This window comes from Taudactylus pleione, unplaced genomic scaffold (assembly GCF_031769625.1).
Source record: "Taudactylus pleione unplaced genomic scaffold, aTauple2 ptg000051l, whole genome shotgun sequence".
NCBI classification, from domain to species: Eukaryota; Metazoa; Chordata; class Amphibia; order Anura; family Myobatrachidae; genus Taudactylus; species Taudactylus pleione.
Window position 1 is genome coordinate 2872167 of NW_028284453.1, and position 25717 is coordinate 2897883.

General features: G+C 41.6%; 1 protein-coding gene across 2 annotated transcripts in view; it reads left to right on the forward strand.

The window, feature by feature from the left end:
* The window catches only part of LOC148535451 (galactoside alpha-(1,2)-fucosyltransferase 2-like), a 57468-nt gene extending 35414 nt beyond the window's left edge, over positions 1-22054 (forward strand). The window contains exons 2-3 of one of the 2 annotated variants that reach the window (XM_088462564.1): positions 16158-16247; positions 20511-22054. In XM_088462564.1, coding sequence (XP_088318690.1) covers positions 20545-21582 — 1038 coding nt within the window. In that variant the 5' untranslated portion in view covers positions 16158-16247; positions 20511-20544 and the 3' untranslated portion in view covers positions 21583-22054. Of the gene's footprint in view, positions 1-16157; positions 16248-19723; positions 19996-20510 lie in introns of those variants that run through there. The other variant, XM_088462565.1, reaches the window with a different exon arrangement.
* The last annotated feature ends 3663 nt before the right edge of the window (positions 22055-25717 follow it).

Consider the following 25717-nt stretch of genomic DNA (forward strand, 5'->3'; position numbering starts at 1 on the left):
TGTAACTAAACCCAGAAAGAGGAAAAAATATAAATAAATAAACAAATTATATATATGAACACACACATTTGTGTCAATATAATGATGCACACACCAATGTAGATAATAGACTCTGATGGAGCAGGTAAACTGATTTCTAAATACTCGCACAATATGCTGTACACAAGAATAAACACAACAGTTCTAATGAACAACTAGGGAACAATTAGTCCAGTATTCAAACAACAAAAGCAGCTGTGCCTATAATACTCAATTTTATAATAAATAGTGTAACAAGAAAGATGGACAGCACTAAAATAAAGTGTCTCTGTATTGGGCACACAATCCATGTCAGCCAAATGAAACGCTGAAAAACTGTAAATACTCAAAATATTTTAACAGATCAATATGCAACATTTATTCAAACATATAGAAAAAAATACACCTAAGTGTTATAATAATCAAAGTCTTAGGGGTATATTTACTAAAGCACAATTTTAATCGATTTTGAACGATTTCAAATCAAACCGCATCGATGTTTTGTTCTTGGGACAAAATCACACATTTAATAACAGACAATTTTTGAATTAATTTTTTAAGTATATATATATATATATAAATCAACCTATAGTAAATATACCCCTTACAGTGAAAATATACGCAAAAATAAGTAGGAAACAGTCTATATGCAGGAACGTCAGTGGCCAGAGGAGTGAATGATAGGTCCCAGCATAAATATAAAAAACAATCATTGATATCAACCACCAGTGCAGCAGCATAGATTTACTATACCTGGATGATGAACAGTCTTGGATTAGGAGGAACACTCCATGCTTGAAAGGCTATGTGGAAAGAAGCTGCAGTAATAGTGACCGGCAGTGACTGTAGAATGGACGTAGGATATAAATCCAACCTTCCAGTAGCAATTAGTGAGCAGTCAGCTATAGATGATGTTGGACTCTGCTGTGTGGCGGCTTGACCCAGTCTGGCCAGGCAGCTGATATACATAAACTTGCAGAGTGGCTGTTGGCTGATTAGTGGCTACATAAAGCCTAGTGAGTGAGTTATACCCCTTTCACACTACAAGCAATAACACGGGTTACTGTGCAGTGTGAAAGGGCCAGGTTGGAATAACAAGGGTCGCGAGTCCCTGCATTTCAACCCTGGTCATGAGAAGGGTTGAACACGTGTTTAACCCAGCTCGTGATGCAGTGTGAATGGGTAACCCGGTTCAATTCGATCTGGGTCCCTTTCACTGCATAGATAGAGCCGGCGCTTAGAAATGAGATGATCTCCAAGCGCCAGCTCACCAAGTGATAGCGGTGACATCTATGACCCGGCATTAGTACCAGGTCGGGCCCCCAGTCTGAAAGGGGTCTCAACCAGGTCGCCCCCGGGATGGATGTGTGATCAAAATCCCGGGTGCGACCCGGCACAAAGCTGTGAAAGGGGTATAAATGGTAAAATCAGCAGAACTAGGAGTCCCTCTATCCACCTTTCCAGCATAGAGACATTGTTGGCTACTATATTACAGGAATCCTCTATATATGGGCAGGCAGCAAATATGGCTTATTTCTCAGTAACTGATGTTTGATCTTCATCTGTGCTGCTTCTACCATCAGCCCGCAGTTGTACAGACAGCCCACAGAGGTGGCGTGCAGGCCTTTGGGCCTGATTCAGATTTGGGAATAGAGTAAGGGCCCCCATACATCAGCAATCGATTGTGGCAATTCTGCAATTTGCAATCGATTGAGTATAAAAATCTGCAATGTATGGGCTTCACAGATCGCAGGTTGCTAAAAAAAGTGATTGGAATTGTTAAATCAGATTGTCCAACATGTTGGATTTCACAGATGGATTGGGGCTGTAGATTGCTAGTGTATGGAGATGATCAGCAGATTTGCAGACCGTTACTAGTAAAATGATGGTCCTTTCAAGATTGGCAGATCTATGTTTGCTGCAATCAATCTGAAAATCACTGAAAAAGATCTGTAATGTATGGGGGGGGCTCCAATTACCCTAGTTACACCAATGAGTACAGTACATATCCAGAACAAGACCCTGATCAGCTACAGGTGAGAGGGAGAGCATAGAGGGTGGGGTTGGGACCTGCACTCAAAAAAACAATACATTCTGGCCAATCTAAAATAAATTGGCTCAGTATATTCAATATAAAAAGTATTGCAATTACTAATACAACAAGGTATATATGTGTGTGAATATAGCCAACTAGATTTGATTGTGAGCAATGTAACAGACTGCTTCATATTTTATTGTTTTATTATATAAAGTTAGAATATATAGGGAAAATTATCAGTGTGTTGCTTTGTACGTGACACCTGATGGATCAACGGAATGGGATTGATATACCAACGGCTCAACAGCCGCCGGATTAAATCCCGACAGTGGAAGGCCGACAGTAGGAGATCCCGATGCCCAGTGGTAAGTATCCTAACTCTCCCCTCTCCCCCCTAACCCTCCCTTAGGGGTGCCTAACCCTAACCTCCCCCCCTTTTGCATAACTCTAACCTCCCTTTGGGGTGCCTTAACCAAACCCCCCCTCCCCACACCCTAAACCTAACCATCCCGAGGGGGTGCTTAACACTAACCCCCCTTCCCCTAGCCTAACCCTAACCTTCCCGGGGGGGTGCCTAACCCTAAGTCCCCCTGGGGTCCCTAAACCTAATGCCCCCATCCTCGGGCTAAGAGTTATACTTACCCATCACACGATGATCGGGATGGTGGGGGTCGGTCTTCCGGAGTCTGGATTAAGATAGGAGTTGGAATTGTGACGCCTTTCTTAAGTCTTGTGTCGGGCATGGAGTGTCGGGATTTAGACCGGCGGCGTAAACTACATCCCGGATGAACTTTGTCTAGTATAACACTGGTCAATATTTAAAAAACTGATGTACAAAAAGAAGTAGAGGAATGCTGTGGGAATGAAAATTCACACCATGTTTGTGTCAATCAAGCAAAGGTGATTATTATTAATAAATGTGAAAAAAGGGTGAAAAAGAGATAAACTGAGTGCAAACAGTAGCAGCAAGTGTAGAAATCGACTATGGAAGGTGCTCCCAATCCTTCCAAGGAAATACTGATATAAATAAAGGTTAAGACAAAATCATCTACTTGCGCTGAAGTAAGTAATACAATCCATATGAGGTGAATAATCCAGTATCCTGAGGTGTCTCCCTCATAGGACACAATTGCAGTATCCAAAAAACAAGGAGAGAGAAGAAAATAGTGAAGTACAATTTAATCAAATAAAAACATCAACTAAATAAAAGTAGCAGACCATGGGGATATCCTATAGCAGCTGTAATGGAAACAATTACCAGGAGAAAGTAAGAACTGGCAATGGACAGTTCTAATGAGCAAGTGGTGTTAATTCACCGTGTAGTCTCCGGAAACTTGCACGGGTCTTCCTGCTCCAGTCACCTGGTGTTGAGACCTTTAGAAGCTGCCTGGTATCCCCCACACCGATGCGTTTCAACCCCCGTTCTGGGGTCTTTTTCAAGGAGAGGTCAGCAAATTAATGATTCCCCTCTCACCCAGATCCTTTAAAAAGCCCCACGTGTCCAATCACGGCCCTGGTGTGACAGGATCCCTAGACAAAGATCAACTACAAGTTCCATGATCCTCTGTCACGCCGGGCCCATATCAACATCCTCATGAGGTAACTTCCGGGTAGGTCGCAAAGACGTCCACTTTCCCCCTTGTGTTACTGTGGCTGGGACTTCTGAGTGTAGCGTCACTTCCGGATTGTAACCAAGGTGATGGATGGAAGCCTCTGCCGATCAGCTGATCGGGGGGAGTTTTACAAGATGTAAACAATGCTCAGCATGGACCTGAGCATCAGCATGGATATCCATGTATGCAGATATCCGCTCGATAAATGCACATAAAACATAAATAGATATAAAAACTCATTAGGTACATTCTGGTACATACAGAATATATCAAGAGGAAAATGCATAGATTGAATGCAAGGTGAAAGTGCAAGTGCCAAAGTGCAAATAAGATACAAGGTGCAGAAATATATTAATAACAACATATAGGAGAACCCACTCTCTTCTTTACAGGAACCATTTGACCTCAAAATCGAGGTTCAAACCACCCGGATGCAGAGTGCCTAAATCAAATATATGCTTCATTTCAGCTTTAGCTAGCTGAGTCGCCAGGTCTCTTCTGCGCCAGTGTCCTTTGATATTCTGCAAACCAATAAACCTTATAATATCAGCTGTGTTGCTATTGTGGTGTTTTCTAAAATGATTAGATAGTTCGTGAGTCTCTAGACCTTTTTTCACAGTTGTCAAGTGTTCCCCTAGTCTCACTTTTAAAGGTCTTGAGGTTCTGCCTATATAAAATAAATGACAACTACACTCAATGGCATAAATTATGCTTTTCAAATTACATGTAATACATTGTTTTATCACCAATTTTTGATTGTTTATGGTTACTTCATTTGTTTTACTCTGTCCATCCCCTTTGATACCCCTGCACCCTAAACATGTCCCGCATCTAAAGAATCCTTTTGATTTTAAACCCATTGTATTTTTTTTTTTTGGTAAGGCACTCCTTACTAAGTGGGAACCTATATTAGGGGCTTTCCTATAGATGCACTTTGGCATTCGAGGAAGGTGGGGACCAATAACTGGGTCTTTTTTCAAAATTCCCCAGTGTTTTTGTAGGGACTTTTCTATGATCTTATATTGGCTACTAAAAGAGGTTGTAAAAGCCCACTCAAATGGAGATGATGTGCTGGTCTCCTTTGTCCAATTTTCTAATAATGAGTCCCTAGGTATATTTTTAATCTCTTGTATCGTATTATCAATTTTTTGAGATGAGTAACCTGATGCCACATATTTAGCCTGCATATCCATTGCTTGTTTATCATACGTCACGGGGTTAGAACAATTCCTTTTTAATCATCTTAGTTGTCCACCAGGGATTGCATTCAGCCAATTGGCATGGTGGCAACTTCCTGCTTGAATGTAAGCATGCAAATATGTCGGCTTTGAATAATTCATGGTTTGTATGCAGTTGTCCTCTATTAATACTGATATATCCAAAAAGTTCACTGAATGTACACTAGTCGTGAATATGAATTCTATATTTAAAATATTGTTATTCAGATAGATAAAAAATCTTCTAAAATGGCATTACCGCCCTTTCAAATAAAAAAGACGTCATCAATATATCTCGACCAGGACACCCGGTTTGCTACGAAGGGGTTATTCTCCCAAATTAAGTCATTCTCCCATTGCCCCATGAAAATGTTTGCATAACTCAGAGCGAACCTGGTGCCCATAGCTGTCCCAATTTTTTGTAAAAGACGTCATTAAATGCTAAATAATTATATATATGTACACTTTCTATTAGGAAATTCTGCAAACCACAATTGATGTTACTCATTTCCAAACTTTTTGTTACCGCTCTTATACCGTCCTGATGATTAATGATAGTGTATAGCGACTTAACGTCAGCTGTGACCATAATGTAGTCTTCTTTCCATTCAATAGTTTTCAATAAATTTAGATAGTCTTTCATATCTTTTAAGTGGAATCGATTTTTAGATAAGCTAAAGATTTTTAGATAAATATAGGACTGACGGTACATTGGAAGATCAGGAAGAAATGTTCCTATATAATTCAGAACCAGTAATTCCAGTCATTTACGTGTTACCAAAAGTGTACAAGGATCCTCTTCGTCCACCAGGAAGACCAATAGTGTCTGGAATAGACTCGATAACCTCTAACTTATCAGAGTTTATTGACTACTATTTGCAACCTTTAGTGACCAAAATTTGATCCCACTTAAAAGATACGAAAGACTGATCTTCCAATGTACTGTCATTTATATATTTATCTAAAAATCTTTAGTTTATCTAAAAATCGATTCCACTTAAAAGATATGAAAGACTTTCTAAATTTATTGAAAACTATTGAATGGAAAGAAGACTACATTATGGTCACAGCTGACGTTAAGTCGCTATACACTATCATTAATCATCAGGACAGTATAAGAGCAGTAACAAAAAGTTTGGAAATGAGTAACATCAATTGTGGTTTACAGAATTTCCTAATAGAATGTGTACATTTTATTTTAAACAATAACTATTTTGCTTTTAATTACGTCTTTTATTTACAAAAAATTGGGACATCTATGGGCACCAGGTTCGCCTGAGTTATGCAAACATTTTCATGGGGCAATGGGAGGATGACTTCATTTGGGAGAATAACCCCTTCGGAGCGAACCTGGTGTCCTGGTCGAGATATATTGATGATGTCTTTTTTTATTTGGAAGGGTGGTAATGCCATTTTAGAAGATTGTTTTTATCTATCTGAATAACAATATTTTAAATATAGAATTCATATTCACGTCTAGAGTACATTCAGTGAATTTTTTGGATATATCAGTATTAATAGAGGACAACTACATACAAACCATGAATTATTCAAAGCCGACAGATTCGCATGCTTACATTCAAGCAGGAAGTTGCCACCATGCCAACTGGCTGAATGCAATCCCAGGTGGACAACTAAGACTATTAAAAAGGAATTGTTCTAACCCTGTGACGTATGATAAACGTATGATAAACAAGCAATGGATATGCAGGCTAAATTTGTGGCATCAGGTTACTCATCTCAAAAAATTGATAATATGATACAAGAGATTAAAAATATACCTAGGGACTCATTATTAGAAAAATAGACAAAGGAGACCGCACATCATCTCCATTTGAGTGGGATTTTACAACCTCTTTTTTAGCCAATATAAGATCATAGAAAAGTCCCTATGAAAACACTGGGGAATTTTGAAAAAAGACCCAGTTATTGGTCTCCACCTTCCCCAAATGCCAAAGTGCATCTATAGGAAAGCCCCTAATATAGGTTCCCACTTAGTAAGGAGTGCCTTACCAAAAAAAAAAAATACAATGGGTAAAAAATCAAAAGGATTCTTTAGATGCGGGACATGTTTATGGGATGGACAGAGTAAAACAAATGAAGTAACCATATACAATCAAAAATTGGTGATAAAACAATGTATTACATGTAATACGAAAAGCGTAATTTATGCCAGTGAGTGTAGTTGTCATTTATTTTATATAGGCAGAACCTCAAGACCTTTAAAAGTGAGATTAGGGGAACACTTGAGAAATGTGAAAAAAGGTCTAGATACTCATGCCTTATCTAATCATTTTAGAAAACACCACAATAGCAACACAGCTGATATTATAAGGTTTATTGGTTTGCAGAATATCAAAGGACACTGGCGCAGAAGAGACCTGGTGACTCAGCTAGCTAAAGCTGAAATGAAGCATATATTTGATTTAGGCACTCTGCATCTGGGTGGTTTGAACCTCGATTTTGAGGTCAAATGGTTCCTGTAAAGAAGAGAGTGGGTTCTCCTATATGTCATTATAAATATCTTTCTGCACCTTGTATCTTATTTGCACTTTGGCACTTGCACTTTCACCTTGCATTCAATCGATGCATTTTCCCCTTGATATATATGTACCAGAATGTACCTAATGAGTTTTTATATCTATTTATGTTTTATGTGCATTTATTGAGCAGACATCTGCATACATGGATATCCATGCTGATGCTCTGGTCCATGCTGAGCATTGTTTACATCTTGTAAAACTCCCCCCGATCAGCTGATCAGCAGAGGCTTCCATCCATCACCTTGGTTACTATCCGGAAGTGACGCTACACTCACAAGTCCCAGCCACAGTAACACAAGGGGGAAAGTGGACGTCTTTGCAACCTACCCGGAAGTTACCTCACGAGGATGTTGATATTGGCCCGGCATGACAGAGGATCATGGAACTTGTGTTGATCTTTGTCTAGGGATCCTGTCACGCCGGGGCCATGATTGGACACGTGGGGCTTTTTAAAGGATCTGGGCGGGAGGGGAATCATTCACTTGCTGATCTCATCTTGAAAAAGACCCCAGAACGGGGGTTGAAACGCGTCGGTGTGGGGGTACCAGGCAGCTTGTAAAGGTCTCAACACCCGGTGACTGGAGCAGGAAGACCCGTGCAAGTATCCGCAGACTACACGGTGAATTAACACCACTTGCTCATTAGAACTGTCCATTGTCAGTTTTTACTTTCTCCTGGGAATTGTTTCCATTACAGCTGCTATAGGATATCCCCATGTTCTGCTACTTTTATTTAGTTGATGTTTTTATTTGATTAAATTGTACTTCACTATATTTCCTCTCTCTCCTTGTTTTTTGGATACTGCAGTGCAAGTAGATGATTTTGTCCTAACCTTTATTTATATGATTATTGTTATATGATTATTGTTAATAGCTTATAGTACATATGTCTACTGTTGAAAGTTTACACTTCCTTAGTTATTGAGGGTAATTCAATTTACATGCAGAAAAAGCTGTATCACAAATCAGTGCTTATATCAAAAAGTTTGAGCCACATGCAGAATACTGGTAAGACATATCATCATATCGATGTCAAATTATTCAATTACAGCATGTTAAATTAGTAACAACAAAATGTATTAAGAATCAGCAGAAAGTTAATCATGATCTCCAATAGTAAATCTGGCATATTTTTGTTACAAATTTAACCAGAGTTTCCGAAACAGAATAGATATATGGGTGTTACATTTAGTTTTAACAGCAGCAGAAGCACACTCCTTTATATCCCTGCACTGACAATGCAGAATAAATCACAGCAGACACATTATAACATGTTTATATTGCTCCAGAGAGCATGATTCAACTTGACATTTATACCCCTTCCAGACATCCCGAGAATACTGGGAATTTGGCCTGCCTCAGCCAAATTACCAGGTTGCTGCGTATGTCTGAAAGGTACCTACCCGGGGCCGACCCTTCAATCGACCAAGGAATTTCCCGGGAATTTAATCCCAGGAAATTACCCTGCTGATGTCTGAATGGTGCTCTCCCAGGCTGCACCAAGCAGCTTTTATATTGGCAGCGCAGAGCGTCCTATAGGACGCTCAGCGCTGCTGCTTACCACCGTGGCTGTGGTGCTGACAACCGAGTCAGCGACCATGGCCGGGTCCTGAGGCACAGAGATCCTCAGTCGGATGACCGGGGACACCCGCCGGCACTGGAGACCACCGGTGGGTCTCTGCCACAGCAGGCCACCCGCACTCCCTTTGGACCACCAGGGCAGATTGGTAATAAAATAAATAAATTTATTATTTTTTTTATAATGGCTGCATTTTGATTGGTCAGCTGCCTGCTGCATGATGATGACATCATCAGCGGCTGCCAGAGAGGGGATTGGCTAGGAAGGGCAGAGGAGAGGCAGGTAATATTAAAAACTAAAAAACCCAGCTTATGTCTGAATGGTGCTACCCGGAAATTTCCCGGGTAGAAGCTATAGTGTGAAAGGGAGGTCTCAACCAAATACCTGGGAATTTGCACAGGAGAAATTCCTGGGTCTGAGCAGGAATTTTCCTGGGTCGGATGTCTGAGGTTAGAGAGATGACTCGTTTGTGTTTGAACATTCATTTAGCTCTCTAATAGTTTCCAATAAATATGTCATAGATGTAGGTAGTTAAACCCAGACATCATTTGAATAAACATTTTTGCCCATAATATATTGGCTGTAAAAAATGCACTGAGGATCGATTATGATCTTTGAGCTTTTCAATTGAGAAAACTTACCTTGCAGTGATTAAAGTTATCAAACCTTTGGTAGGTTGAAAGAATCCAGGTGAGCATTACCCCTTTTACTTCAACTTTCTTACCACCATACACAGGGTAGAGGGTGATAGACGAGAGAGAACATTAGCCCTACTTGGGATGAAAGAGAGATGAAGATGCACTTCTGCTATCATGACAGTGACCATCCCGCGGAGGGTTAGGTTTAGGCTGTGGAGATGGGGGGAGTTACGGTTAGACACTAGAGGGGGAGGTTAGGGTTAGGCACCCCTAAGGGAGGGTTAGGGCGAGGAGAGGGTTAGATATACTTGCCTTACTTACTTGTCAGGATTTTCACTGCTGCCAGTCTTCCGGCATCAGGATTTGAACCGTCGGACATAGGTCCGGTTGTCATTCATACCAAAACCTCAGACACATGTGCTGGTACCAGCCGATAGTGCAGCTCAAGATGGGGGAAGTCACGATGAGTGAGCGCGAAAGTGTTTTATCAAAGAGCATGTGCAATATTCTGCACGCAGGTAATACAGCACTGTCCCAATTAACTAAGGTAATTAGAAGATGCTAGTGGATTACATCACTTGATGAAGGCAATAGTATAGTATAGTAGTAGAGTATTATATGAAGCGATTGAGTCAACAGAAATGATTGTCTAGTAGCAGCCTGGAGGGCAGATGTTTTGCATGGATGTGGCCCTGGCACCAAGTTGCAGCCTTGAGGGCTGGAAATGCTTGGCAGAGATGTGGCCTTGTGGCCAAGTTGCTGCCTTGAGGGCTGGAGATGCTTGGCACAGATGTGGGCAAGTTGCAGCCTTGAGGGCTGGAGTTGCTTGGCAGGGGTGTGGCCTTGCCATCAGCGGAAATATCCGGGGTCTTACAGCTGGGGGTACTCGGATACTGCGGTGTGGCTGATGCTGCCGGGATGTATTACAGCAGCTGAGGTGACTGGACACACAGAGCAGCAGAGATAGTCAGAGACTTATGGCTGAAAGTACACGAATGCTGCAGTGCGGCTGATGCCACTGGGATGCAGTACAGCAGCTGAGATGACTGGAGACGCAGTGCAGCAGAGATAGCCATGGTGATTAGACTGAGTCCACTCAGACGCTGCAGAGTGTCATGGAACAACAACATGGCCAATACAGGAGATGCCTGAGTAACACAAGGAATGATACCAACGCTATGGAACTGGAAACACGTGGAAGACACTATCACCGGCATCTGAGCAATGCACAAGCAGGAAAGAAAAAGGAGGATGAATCAATCCGGTCGAGGCAGAGATGATGGAGCAGCCAGATGAGAGGATTTCATGGATTGGCTGCCTGGCATCCACATCTCCCAGCAACAGGCCTGAGAGAGCTGCCAGGAGCACCGTTGTCCAACAAGAAGCAGCGGCGGCTTATGACAGTTGCTCTGCGGTCAGATTCCTGAGGATACAGGGTCTGGTTTGAGGATAGAGATAATGATCGTTTCACCCAGCAGGCTTGTTCACATCTTGAAAAGTAAGAGGGAGAGCATGTAAGTATGGGGTCTATTTACAAAGCCTTGGATGAAGAAAAAGTACCAGCCAATCAGCTCCTAACTGCCATGTCACAGGCTGTATTTGAAAAATTACAGTAGGAGCTGATTGGCTGGGTCTTTATCTCCATCCAAGGCTTAGTAAGACCCCTATATTTGAGGGAAGGTAATGTTTAATAAGTTAGTTGGGATAATTTGGATTGATTACGAGGATGAAGGGGTTAATGAGGTAGATATTTAGGGATTTATGGATATAAATATAATTGATACTGTGGGGGGTAATTATTAATGGGGTTACTTATAGTGAATGGGGTTGTTACGATGAAGCTTTGCTGAAAGTCACAATTTAATGACATGAGCAACACATTTCTGTGGGAGCACGCTCAGCACCTGAAGCACATAGGGTGGTAATATATTAAGTAAGCATTGGATATGTCTTATTTATATCTGACGAAAGAACCAATAAAGGTTCTGAAAATTAGTTTTATGATTTGCCTCTTATCTTATTTTCAAGTTTCACCATCTGCCCTCCATTTGTTACTAAGGAGCCTATTCATCATCATTAATTTTTTACAAAAGCAGGTGAAAATTAAGTGTCAGGGCAATTCATCAAGTTCCAAAAAAAGCATTTATTTCAGAATGTGATAGTGCTACTGAACACCATCCTGAGATGGTGTTCAGCCCCCGATAATGTAGACAGCAGCCTGTGAAGACTGACATACCAGCCACAGCAGAGGGATCTATTAAGATCCATCCCTACTGTGTCTGCACTGCATAGCCCCAGAACTGAGAGCTCCGGGGAACCGCAGACATGTGGTCTTGACTCACCAGCAGAATACAGGTTAGCCAGGGGGAGAGGGTGTGGCAGCAGGGGGGGGGATCGGACACCTGCAGGGGAGGGGGGCAGATCGGACACCCATGTGGATGGAAGGGCGGATCGTACACCCGTGGTGGCCGCGGGGGTGGGTGAGTTGTGGTCGGTGGCCGCGGGGAGGAGGAGGTGAGAGACAGTGGTAAATGGAGGGGAGGGGGGCAGAAGCAGTGAAGAAATACTTATTTATACCTCACCTGTAGGGGGAAAAGTATCACTTTTCCAAAAAACTGCCTGCAAAAAGAGCAGTGATACTTTTGTTAGTGAGGCATGATGATGAACGCCTCCAAAATATTTTTTAAACTTTCACCGAATTTAAAACATAATTATCACTTGTGATAATTATGTCATACTGAATAGGCACCCAAGTATACTTTGGAATGCACTATACAGTGCATCCGGAAAGTATTCACAGCGCTTCACTTTTTCCACATTTTGTTATGTTACAGCCTTATTCCAAAGTGGAATAAATACATTCTACACACAATACCCCATAATGACAATGTGTAAAAAGTTTTTTTGAGATTTTTGCAAATGTAATTACAAAAAAAAACTAAGAAATCACATGTACATTAGTATTCACAGCCTTTGCTCAATACTTTGTTGATGCACCTTTGGCAGCAATTACAGCCTCAAGTCTTTTTGAATATGATGTCACAAGCTTTGTACACCTATCTTTGGGCAGTTTCGCCCATTCCTCTTTGCAGCACCTTTCAAGCTCCATCAGGTTGGATGGGAAGCGTCGGTGAACAGCCATTTTCAGATCTCTCCAGAGATGTTCAATCGGATTCAAGTCTGGGCTCTGGCTGGGCCACTCAAGGACATTCACAGAGTTGTCCTGAAGCCACTCCTTTGATATCTTGGCTGTGTGCTTAGGGTCGCTGTCCTGCTGAAAGATGAACCGTCGCCCCAGTCTGAGGTCAAGAGTGCTCTGGAGCAGGTTTTCATCCAGGATGTCTCTGTACATTGCTGAATTCATCTTTCCCTCTATCCTGGCTAGTCTCCCAGTTCCTGCCGCTGAAAAACATCTCCACAGCATGATCATGCCACCACCATGCTTCACTGTAGGGATGGTATTGGCTTGGTGATGAGCGGTGCCTGGTTTCCTCCAAACATGACACCTGGAATTGACACCAAAAAGTTCAATCTTTTGTTTCTCATGGTCAGAGAGTCCTTCAACTGCATTTTGGCAAACTCCAGGCGGGCTGCCATGTGCTTTTTACTAAGGAGTGGCTTCCGTCTGGCCACTCTACCATACAGGCCTGATTGGTGGATTGCTGCAGAGATGGTTGTCCTCTGGAAAGGTTCTCCTCTCTTCACAGAGGAATGCTGTAGCTCTGACAGAGTGACCATCAGGCTCTTGGTAACCACCCTGACTAGGGACCTTCTCCCACGATCTCTCAGTTTAGACGGCCGGCCAACTCTAAGAAGAGTCCTGGTGATTCCGAACTTCTTCCATTTATGGATGAGAGAGGCCACTGTGCTCACTGGGACCTTCAAAGCAGCAGATATTTTTCTGTACCCTTCCCCAGATTTGTGCCTCGAGACAATCCTGTCTCGGAGGTCTACAAACAATTCCTTGGACTTCATGCTTGGTTTGTGCTCTGACATTGCACTGTCAAGTGTGGGACTGTGAGGTTCTGGTTTTGTTGTGGACCCGGGGTGGTAACAGGAGCAGACACAGAAGCAGATTTAAAAATAAATGTGGAGTTTTTAATGAATGGCTTAACAGACATGAATGTGGCAAAACAGAAAGTCCGGGTTTAATATTGAAGTGCACTTGGGAACTGTAGTGATGTAATGGGAAGAAGTCCAGGTAGTGATAACAGAAAGGCAGTCCAGTATTCCAGGTTTTGTGAGGCTGAAATGAATTGCAGGCTGAGGTGAATTGCAGGCTGAAGTGATAATGTCCAGAGGAAAATGTAAGTGGAGGCAGGGTGCAGGGTAACAGCTGACACAGGTACTCAGGCAAGGGAGAGACAATAGGATGGAGCAGGGGATTCCAGCAGGGTATGGAGTAGGTCAGGTAAAGCAGGCTTAGGCAGAGATCCAACAGGCAGGCGGGACAAGCTCAGGAACTCTCTCTCAGCTTGCACTGAGAAACACACTGCACTGACAATGCAAGGGAGCTGTGAACTCCCCTAAATACCCAGTGCTAAGCCGTGACTGGTCAGAGAGTGAGCATGTGACACACCAGGATTGGTAGACTAGGTCACATGGCTGAAAGCAAGATGGCGGCGCCCATGCCGGAGTGGAACAGAAGCACTGCCAGGCCTACCCAGCACAGAGTGACATTATGCCCAAACAGGTCCACACACAGCCAATGCTCCCCGCCAGGCACCAGCACCACCGCCAGATGCCCCACGCCACATCATCCTCACAGGTAACACCCGCTGACAACCTTGCAAAGAAACCCTGGTCGTGACAGGGACCTTATATAGACAGGTGTATGCCTTTCAAACTCGTGTCCAAACAACTGAATTTACCACAGGTAGACTCCAATTAAGCTATAGGAACATCTCAAGGATGATCACTGGAAACAGGATGCACCTGAGCTTAATTTTGAGCTTCATGGCAAAGGCTGTGAATACTTATGTACATGTGATTTCTTCGTTTTTTTTTTTAATTAAATTAGCAAAAATCTAAAAAAAAAAAACACTTTTTACACGTTGTCATTATGGGGAATTGTGTAGAATTTTGACAAAAATGAATATATTAAATTCTGGAATAAGGCTGTAACATAACAAAATTTGGAAAAAGTGAAGCGTTGTGAATACTTTCCGGATCCACTGTATATAGAGGCTTCATTGAATTAAAACAGCACACTAAGGGCCCTATTTACTACAATCCGCATTTGGAATGCAGATTGTAGTGTAATATTTTCTCCTAAATTTGCATTGCAAATTCAAGACAACATCACAGGGGTTTATCAAAAATCCCCTGCAGGGACAGAGCTTGCGATAAAGCTCTGTCCCTGTGAATCCCCTCCGTACACTTATCACTGTATTCTTCGTGAAAAATAAAGTGATAAGTTGTCCACGCATACGCACCCCCATCGCCACCGCTGCTCCCTCCTCTCCCCTGGCTAAAGTATTTACACTGTTTCTAGTCCACCAGCCCTACCCCTGCACCGCCACCCAAGTGTGCCACCACTGAAGTGTCAACCCACCGCAGCTGCGCCCCCTCCGCCTCCCTTACCCCTGTGGCCACTGCCCCTGGTTCAAACTTGCCTGTACCGGGGACTGGGTTGTGATATCCTCTGACCAGATGATCAGCAGATGCTACAGTCAGCAGAGGTGCAGGAAAGTGCCGGCCGGCAGTTTACTGCATCCCAGCTGACAACAGTCATCAGCTGATCATCCGGTCATAGGATCACGGATTGCCGGTCCCAGCACATGTAAGTATGAACCAGGGGCAGGGGGGCTGGGACAGCAGTCACTGGGGGTTCAATGGCAGCAGTGGAGGCAATGGGGTGGAGGAGTAGCACACTCGGGCAGCAGTGATGGCTGGATGGGGGTTGTGTAAATATTTAGTAGCCAGGGCAGAGGAGGCAGCGGGGGTTTTATAAACTATGGGGTTATTTTTGGTTCCTTTTTTGTTTTTGTGATCAGCTTGTGGTTCATTTAGACCACACAGCTGATCACTGGCATCGGCACCCAGCTCTGCTCTGCTTGTCAGTGCAGAGCAGGAGTTGGGGGACTGGGGGGAAAGCCCTGATAACGCCATCTCCAGGGGGTGTTATTATCACGGGGCTATCACACCTATTTTTTTTACAATTTCATTTTAGTAACTACCAGACAGATCACATTTCCCATTACAATTATTGAAAATGAGATCTGTTTACTAAAAATATGTGAATTGAAGGGATTGGGGTAGTTTTTCATGAAAACTACTCCAATTCCCCTTGTAGTAAATTTATTTGATGCTAAAATAATGTGAAAATTAGAATGTGCCTTAGAGAGAGCCTGGATGACATTGTGGAGGAGTCAGGATGAAACACGTCAGCCCTACAGTTCTATGCTCTTTATGAATTTTATTATTATACATGTCTTTTTTTTTAAGAATTATTAATTGTCTGTGTATTAAATACTATACTATGGTCTCATTATTTTTTTTTTTCCTCCAAGACCCCTTCCACTCCAAGAATTATGTTGAAGAAATGGATCCAGGAGTGACATTTTCTCTGGTTCAGATAAGCACATATTTATTTCCATTTGGTAAGGAGCTATTTACATATAATATATTCATATACAGTATGTTTGTTAGTTTTCTGAACTAGACCTTAGGGGTCTATTTACTAAGCAGTGTTAGGAGACAGAGTGAAAAGTGATAAGGTGCCAGCCAATCAGCTCCTAACTGCCATCTCACAGGCTGTGTTTGAAAAATGACAGTTGGAAGCTGATTGGCTGGCACCTTATCACTTTTCACTCTGTCTCCTAACACTGTTTAGTAAATAGACCCCTTAATCTGGCACTGGAACAGGGTACTGACTTAACCTATGTAGATTTGGTCACATTTTTCCCTTTTCACTCCCCGCGCTTAAGGTTTTACTAATTGCCAGTACTGTACTTTTGCCGGCAGTATATTTAAATTAGTAATACTAACGAATATGCTGCCAGCATTTAGCATTACTTACATTTTTATATTAGCAACAGGCAAATGAGCAATGTGCTTATGTGACAGCTGTTTGCACATGTGCATTGCTCTTCTATCCTGTGGGGATTCAGCAAAGTATGTGAGGCTTCTGCGGGGTCCCGATTGTCAACAATGGGGACTCTCACCAATAATACCATCTATAGATGGAGTAAGTGGCATGGTGACAAGCAGCAGTAAGCTAAGCTAACTGATGTTTGCTAAATACAGAATGGAGGAGAGAAGCCCTTTAATAAGTGCTCACTGTGAGGTTCTGTATTTGTTGTGGACCCGGGGTGGTGATAGGAGCAGACACAGAAGCAGACTTAAATAACAAAGTGGAGTTTTTAATAAGTGACTTAGAAGACATGGGAATGGCAAATGAAAAAGTCCAGGTATAGCACTAAAGTGCACTTGATAAGTGTAGTGGGGGTTAATGGGGGAAATGTCCAGATAGTGACAGGCAGGAGCAGTCCAGTAAATAAGTATGGTGAGCTGTAACAGAATGCAGATATGATGAGCTGTAACTAAATGCAGGAATTATGAGCTGTAACGAGTGCAGGTATGGTAAGCTGTAACAAATGCAGGCTGTGGTAATGAAGTCCAGCTGGGAGTGAAGGGAGGCAAGGTGCAGGGAACAGCAGGTTCAGGTACTGAGGCAGGTGAAAGGTATGTGGAGGGTGCAGGGTAAATCCAGCAGGTTGGAGCAGGCAAGATTCAGGCTAGAAGCGTATAACAAGCAGGCAGATAAGGCACAGGTACTCTCTCTCAGCCGCAGCTGAGAAACACGTTGCACTGGCAAAGGAAGGAAGGTTCTGGACCTTCCTAAATACTCAGTGCCGCGCTGTGACTGGCTGGAATGAGCACATGACCTACCAGGATTGGACAGCCGGAAACACATGGCCGCAGGCAAGATTGCAGCGCCCATGCCAACGGAATGGAAACACCGCCAGACCTCACCAAGCCTAGTGACAATGTGTCCACACAGAACCATGCGCAGCCAATGCCCCTCATCAAACACCAGCACCGCTGCCAGAGACCCCCCGCCATAACGACCTCACAGGTAATACCCGGTGACTACCATGCCAAGAAACCCTGGCCGTGACACTCACAGGGTTATGGCACATCCATAAATGGAGCCCTTAGAGAGGCAATAATAGGGTGGTAAATGGCAGAGCAGTAACTAAACTTTTTGGTGCCCTGTGCCAGTGAGAGCATTGGCGCCCCCCAACTCACCCCCATTTTTTAAATAGGGACATAAGGTCATGCACCTAAAAAAGGGCCATGTCTTCATGGGGAATGGCCAGGGAAGATATAGGGGTACTTCTCGGGAAGCCAGAAGATGCTGGGGATAAAATAAGAGGAAGCTACTGTACAAGTGAGAATGATAATAAACAGGAAAATTGACAAGCCCAAACAACGCCCCCTGCCCTGCGGTGCCCTGTGCCATGGCACAGGCCGCACTACCCAAGTTACGGCCCTGTTAAATGGACTCCTGGTGTAAAATTAAAACTGATGATGATGACCATTGGCAGTCACTTGTGTTAAGACCCCTCCTGCTGATATTATATAAATTTAGTTTAGTTATTATATTATATGAACCTGCAGCCATCTATTTACATTGAAATTTTCATTTGGACCAAGTCAGGAAAGAAAGTTTTAAGTAAAGTTTTTGTATTTTAAATAATTTCATTTGTGCTTTTTGTATGGTTTTGTTTTACATGGTAAATGTGAGATTCGTATCAATTTAGAACTGTCCAGACACTATTCTATTATATGCTTATGACATTTCCTAGTATGAAATTGTGTGAAAGTTGGGTAATGCGAGTTTTCTACTGATGCAGTCAGGCGGCATCTCTGTACATGTAATACAATACTTCTGGCACACACTAGTGAAATTAATTCTGGACACTTTTAGGAAATTCTGAAAATTATGCATTTAGTCATTATTTTTACATTTTAATCACTTATCATTTATATTCCAATCGAAGTATATGTGAGTATAATCATTACTATTTACTTTTAAGTTATCATTTTGTCAAATTTCCAGTTAAAAATTCAATTAAAGCACAGTTTTACAAGTATGCTTTTATTATGGAATAAAAATTATGCAATTTCAGCAATACACAAAATTAATATTTCATTAGATATCCTCTGTTTTTAAGAACAGCTTCGATTTCGTAGAGGCATCAAGTAAACCAGACGTCCCAGATCTTCAGGTGAAATCACATGGTATCAGGCCTGGATTATGGCTTTGATCAGCTCTCTCTTGTTATGTGGATTTTTTCGTGATACCATCACTTTAAGCCTTGACCAAAGATTTTCTATCGGATTTAAATCCAGACTATTTCCTGGCCAAGGCAAGACAGTGATTTGGTGATCACCGATCCACTTCATGGAACTGTTGGCGGTGTGGCAATTGCGATCCATCCTGCTGAAAGATACACTTCAGTGGGTCAATTTCGAACAAATCCTCGATTGTTGGCAACAGTTTTGCCTCCTGCACTGCTTTTTGATACTTTTTGGCATTGATATTGCCATCAATGACAGCCAACATTCTCACATGGCTTGCCATGCTGCCCCACACCATCACACTCACTGGGTGCTTCGTAGTTGCCGTGGTACACTCAGGCAAAAGATCTTCCCGAAGCCAAACAAATTTCACTCCATCACTCCCGAAGATGCTGATTTTGGTCTCGACGCTCCAAATAATCTTGTCCCAGTCTTCTTTTGTCCACTCATTGTGTGCCGGAGCCCAATCTATATGTTTCTGCCTCTGTTTCTGGTTTAGATACAGCTTCTTTCTCGGGGGCCTGGCTCGCTAACCATTGTCACAAAGTTTTTTTTGTATGGTTCGATCACAAACTTGGACACCAGATGTTTTCATTATGTTGTTGATGGCTTTTGCAGACCTTCGACTGTCCTGCAGGGCCAGATTCTGCGCTCATCTTGTTATGTAAGCATGGGCTTTCTCCCAGTTCTTGCGGCTGATTTCGTCGATCCACTGCTTGCAACCCTTATGCAGAGTTTCCTTACACCTGACTTCGTTGCCCCTCCGCCCAACCTCTTCGCAATTTCTTTGTCTCTCTTCCCAGGAGACCAGTCAACACGTTTCGAGGTAATCAGAGCCATTTTAGTCGTTATTCACACTTTGACCAGAGCTGCAACTAGCTTGAGGATTGATTGTAAAGGCTGCCACAGTCTGGATGAATTGAGTGCTGAACAAAGCACATGAGCCTGCATGGATGCTGTGTGGGACCTGCTCCCGGAACCTTTTAGCATGCTGCCTGCTGTACTGGTGACTGCCTGCATCTTCACCACTGACAGTGGCTGGTAAGTGTATTTCAAAACCTTCTCTATCTCTCTTTTTTCTTTCTCCCACTCTATCTCTCCATCCCCTTCACTCTTTCCTCTCTCTCTCTGACAAATCATGCTAAAATATAAAGAAGAAAGTTCATAGATTAAAATAAAAACATTAAAGTATTGACTTGGTATAGCAGAAAATGAATTTTCTGCATAAATATCAAATAAAACATTTTTTTATTAAAGGTGTCCAGAATTAATTACACTACTGTAAACTAGTTGCATAGGTTACTGCTGAAAGTTAACCTATATTGTACAGAATTGTTTCTTCTTCTGGAAGTACTTTACGCCTGCTTTATTTACGTAAAATGCGTCCAATTCCCCATGAGCCAAATTACATTTAAGTTATATTTCATGCATTGAGGGACAATCATGACACTGTCACCATATTATTATTATTATTATTATTATTAAAGAAGCCTTCAAAAGAATTATATTGTTGAGTAAGTTATGCAATTCACACCTGACCTCCATTTTGTCTCTAGGGCTTCCATTTGCAAGAAGTGATCTGGCTGGGAAATGAACACGCAATTCGCAAAAGCATTTTTCCTTTTCTTGACATTCTTCATTATCTTCATTGCTTCATACTGGCATGCCAAAGGGCCAAGAGGAGTTGTACCAATATTCTGCAAAAATAGCAATGCACAGAACATCCACAGTGACTATATTGTTATAAACAGGACAGCAACAAGCAAAGTCAGGCCAGATACAGTGATATGGACAACCCATCCTGCCGCACGTCTAGGTAACAAAATGGGGGAGTATGCAGCACTCTATGCTCTGGCAAAGCTTAATGGACAACAAGCCTATGTTTTACCCATCATGCACAGTGAGCTGGGAAAGATATTTAAGATCAAGTTGCCCGTACTTCACCAAGAAGTAGCAGATCGTATTTTATGGAAGGAATATCAGCTACGTGATTGGATGTCTCCAGAATATTTAAACATCTCTGGGCAATACGTGAAGCTTTTTGGTACACCCTGTTCATGGACCTTCTATCATCACATAAGGGAAGAGATTGTACGAGAATTCACTTTCCATGATTATATTAAGGAAGAGGCAAATTCATTTCTTGCAAAACTGAAAGGGGAGCGGGAAAATGTGACCTACATTGGGGTTCATGTCCGCAGGGGAGATTATGTACAAGTTATGCCTAAACTACGAAAAGGTGTAGTAGCTGGCAAAGGGTACATGGACAAAGCCATGGGCTATTTCAGAAACAAATATAAGAACCCTCTCTTTGTGGTGACCAGTAATGGTATGGACTGGTGCAAGGAGAACATTGATAATTCACTGGGGGATGTTCACTTTGTTGGTGATGGCCAGGAAGGCTCGCCTGCCCGGGACTTTGCCCTCCTGGCACATTGTAACCACACCATTATGACAATAGGGACATTTGGGTACTGGGCTGCATATTTGGTTGGAGGTGAGACCATCTACCTTACAAATTTTACTTTGCCAGATTCTTCTTATCTTCAAATTTTCAAGTATGAAGCAGCTTTTCTGCCAGAATGGATTGGGATTCCTGCAGATCTCTCCCCACTTTTGGAAAAGTAAATAATGCATAGTGAGTTTTCATGAGAGGTTTTAAATACGGTGTACTAGAGCAGCTTACAGGGCATATTGTGTGTCTGATGTTATGTGAAGACAATGTTTCCTCATTTAATTATTTTGGGGATAAGTACAGTATATTCAACACTATATTGTGCACATAGGTTCAATAAATAAATGTAAAGAATCATCAGATTTTATTTACTCACCAAGCAACATACCTGAAACACCTCCGTCTTTGGTGGGTGGGTTTAAACTATTGTTGGGAATAATGAGGCAGGGTCAATGCAAATATTTTTTGTTGTTGTTCATATGGTCAGAGGTTTTGATCAGGTGGAAATGAAACCTGCGTGGAATAGATACAAGTCTTTTCTAAGTCTAAACCATTAATATGTCAAACTGGAAGATTAAATGAATCAAATGATCTTTATCTGATAATAAGGTTTACATTTGTTAATGCATACAGCCCCAACTTGATTCTGTCATCACTTTATCTAAAAATAAAATAATATAAAAACATATTCAATTACATCTACAACTCTTTCTCAACTGAATTAAATGATACATTTGACACTATGGAAGAACTTTACTAAATTTTGGAGAGAGATACTGTACTGTATAGTACAAACCAATCTGCTCCTAACTGTCATTTTTCAATCACAACCTGTAAAGTGGCAGTTAGAAGCTTATAGGTTGGTACTTTATCTCTCCCCACGGTTTGATACATCTCCCCCTATAAGTGCTTGTCTTTTTCTGTATCTGGAGAGTGCACCAATATTTAAAATTCACCAACTGCAGGGTACTATTACTCATGCTGTATTAAAGAGGTTGGAAACCCCTGACTACATTGTAGTAGTAGGGACTCTTCAGCAGAGGGGTTTACTTGGTCTCAGGTGGGAAGTTTGACTGGGGAGATACACCTGTCCAACAGTAACAAAGGTGCCATAAGGCAAGCTCAGGGAGGACAGAAACCTCCCATGGAGCAGAAGAGCAGATAAATGGCATCTTGTCCTGTGTTGACCTCCTTGGACAAGTCCTCCAGCTAATTGTGATAAATATTGTGATGGGGCCTAGGAATTCCATTCTATATTCTCTTACTGAGTGGCTTAAAAAGGCAACCTGCTGCTTATTTCTATAGTGCTGTTAGTAGGCCTGCAGAAAATGTTGTCCACATTCTTATGGAAGGAAATGTACTCTCCAGCGCTGATAGGAACACTTATAAAATGTACAGTAGAAATCCACTACAGACAGTGTTTTTGAAACCGTAATTCTATTTGGGGTAATACCACTGGTTCCATCAATGGGAGCCATCTATGAGAATTGTTTCTGTGATACTATGATGGTCAAAAAGATAAATAAATTAAGCTGGATACACACTTGGTCGACCGGACGATCCGCCAACCTACTGCATCTGACGATTGGTAAGTGTATACACACTTACCAAGTTATCTGCCCGATGTCCTGGGCTTGACATCTCTAATGGACGGGCTTTTAATCACCCGCCCAGTTGAGCTGTCAGTCGCTGCCTTCCCCCGCAGCATATGTATGGGCGATCAATGTGTATATCAACATTATATTTTTCTGATAAATTAGCCACCTGCTGTGGTGCACAGATCGGATATGTCTGTGAAAGCCGTCATTGACAGACATATCTGCTGTACACCCCCGGCGATGCACTAAAGATATATTGCCCATTCAAAAGAATGGCCGATATATCTATTAGTGTGTACCCATCTTAACTCATATAAAGGGAGCTATATAAACAAAAAAATGTCCATACAGCGGGTAAAAGTTTAACCCACTATTTATATTTACAGACAAGCAATTATACCTGACAATTTTAAAATAGTTAGCAAATTGTCATGGAGATTGCAATATATATATTTCTCGATATTTCAGACAATACATCATATTTTAAGAGTTATAAAAGAAATATTGAACAATAAAATGGAAATGAGATTGCAGTATCAGATAGTAAAAAAAATAAAGCATAAAACAGTATCGCAAAAAAAGTCTCGCTAAAATTTGCTATGCGTTTCATGGGGTCAGTCCAATTCTTCTGACAGTCCAAGAACCCGACGCTTAGTAAATAAATCCCTTAAAAATCCATCAAGCTGGTTTGGGATGAACTGGACAGAAGGGCGAAAGACAATAGTAGGAAAAAGTTATGTCAAAAGAGGGTGAGCAACACCTGCAGCCTTCCTATGATGCAGAATCTGAGTGACACCCCACTCAAAATACAATATAAAACAAAAACAAACTGCACACGGGATGGCACTGGATATCAAACTAACAGCAGAGTAGTGCCTCAAAAATAAAAAAGGACTACATAATTATCTCTCTTTCTTCCTTTTCGGTTCAATGTTTGAAAATCGTCCTTGCCAATAATTAGAATATTCTTGACTCCTCCATATAGTTTGTACCGAAAAAACACAAGAAAGACAAATACAGAAAATCTTGTTTAGGTGTGGTTCTGATTCCAATAGTTTTCAATACACTTTAGGACCAACCCTGTATTTATATAAACACGTACCCCAACTCACGTACAGTATAAGCAAGTTGGGAGAATCCTATCAGGGTATCTTTATCTTCCTATCTTGTTATGTTCCCCAATGTGTGAGCCTCATCAACTGAGGATGGTAGACAGAAATAAATGAATAACGCATACCCTATTTACAGGCAGGGAACGTTCATGAAGCACATCAAGATATCTTTTTTTCACAAATCTTCATTTGTCTCTATACTTCACTTCAAACAGCTTAAATTTCCCCTCATAAGATGACAAATGAAACGGGAGGATCCAAATAGTTGTATCCATATAAAATCCAATTTAATAAAAAAATCATAAAAGATAAAAACTGGAGATTACAACCTGATTAGCAGATGTAAAAGATTGGAATCTGGAATTCCAAAGTTTTCTCCACAAGAATGTATGCAGGCTGATAAAAACCCAGAATAGCAATAGTAAAACTAAAAAAAACAGTCCCATAAACCGATGCATTTTGATCTAGCAAAGATCTTTGTCAAGGTGTGTGGGACATGGTCATGAAGGGTGCTTTATATCCCCTGAACAATCGTGTGAACATAAACATCCAATTACCAGACCTTCTATGTGGATGGGCCATTCATTTCCCATTGAGCTGTGTTGGCTAGGGATGAACCATACATGTTTCCGGTGAATACACTCACCTTATCCATGTGGCGCTGCATCACTTCCTGTGCATGCCACGTGTCTCCATTGTGTAACTTTCAGCGCATCCCACATCTCGTTTATGGATGCGTCTGCCCTCCTGCTCCACGTGTCTATAAGTAACGATAATATAGTCAGACATGCGGTGGACTTACCCGGAAATGACGCATGTGGTCTCTAGAATGGTGGCCATATTGAAAATCCACATACCAGATCTAGTGACTTTACAACTTCTGCCGATATATATTAATCAATGTTACAATTAAAAAGTATACATAATAGACAAAAAATATAAATATATAAAAATGTATATACCAGAAACCACAAGTATTGAACATTTCCTCATTGTTAAAACCACCTCAGAAAAACCACTTGACTTCGAAATCTTGGTTTAGACTACCAAGAATCAAAGTATTGTGTTAAAAATTAATTTAATTTCCTCTTTTGCAATAGTGGCTATATTATCTTTGCAAAGTAGTGATTCTTTAACAATTTTTATTCCATACAAATTCTTTGTTTCAATTGTTGAGCAATTATGGACCGCTTTAAAATGTGCTGATAGGACATGAGAGTCTAGACCATTTCTAATGTTCTGGAGATGCTCTCCGATGCGGGTCTTTAGACTCCTTGTAGTGCGGCCGATATAAAATTTGCCGCAACTACATTCTATTGTATAAATCAAATTCTTTGAGTTACATGTGATAAAGTCTGATATCACATGTGTTTTGCCAGTTTTTTTTACGTGTCTGCACCCTAAGCATAATCCACATCTGTAGAATCCTATGGAATTATTGGTTGTGGATTTCTTTACACCTAAATGGGCGCTCCTCACTAATTTAATTTTGAGTTTGGCGGCCCTCCTATATATATGTATCGGGTTATTTGGGACCTTACTCCCTAAAATTGGTTCCCTTTTTAATATGGACCAATGGTTTATAATAGTCTTCTCTA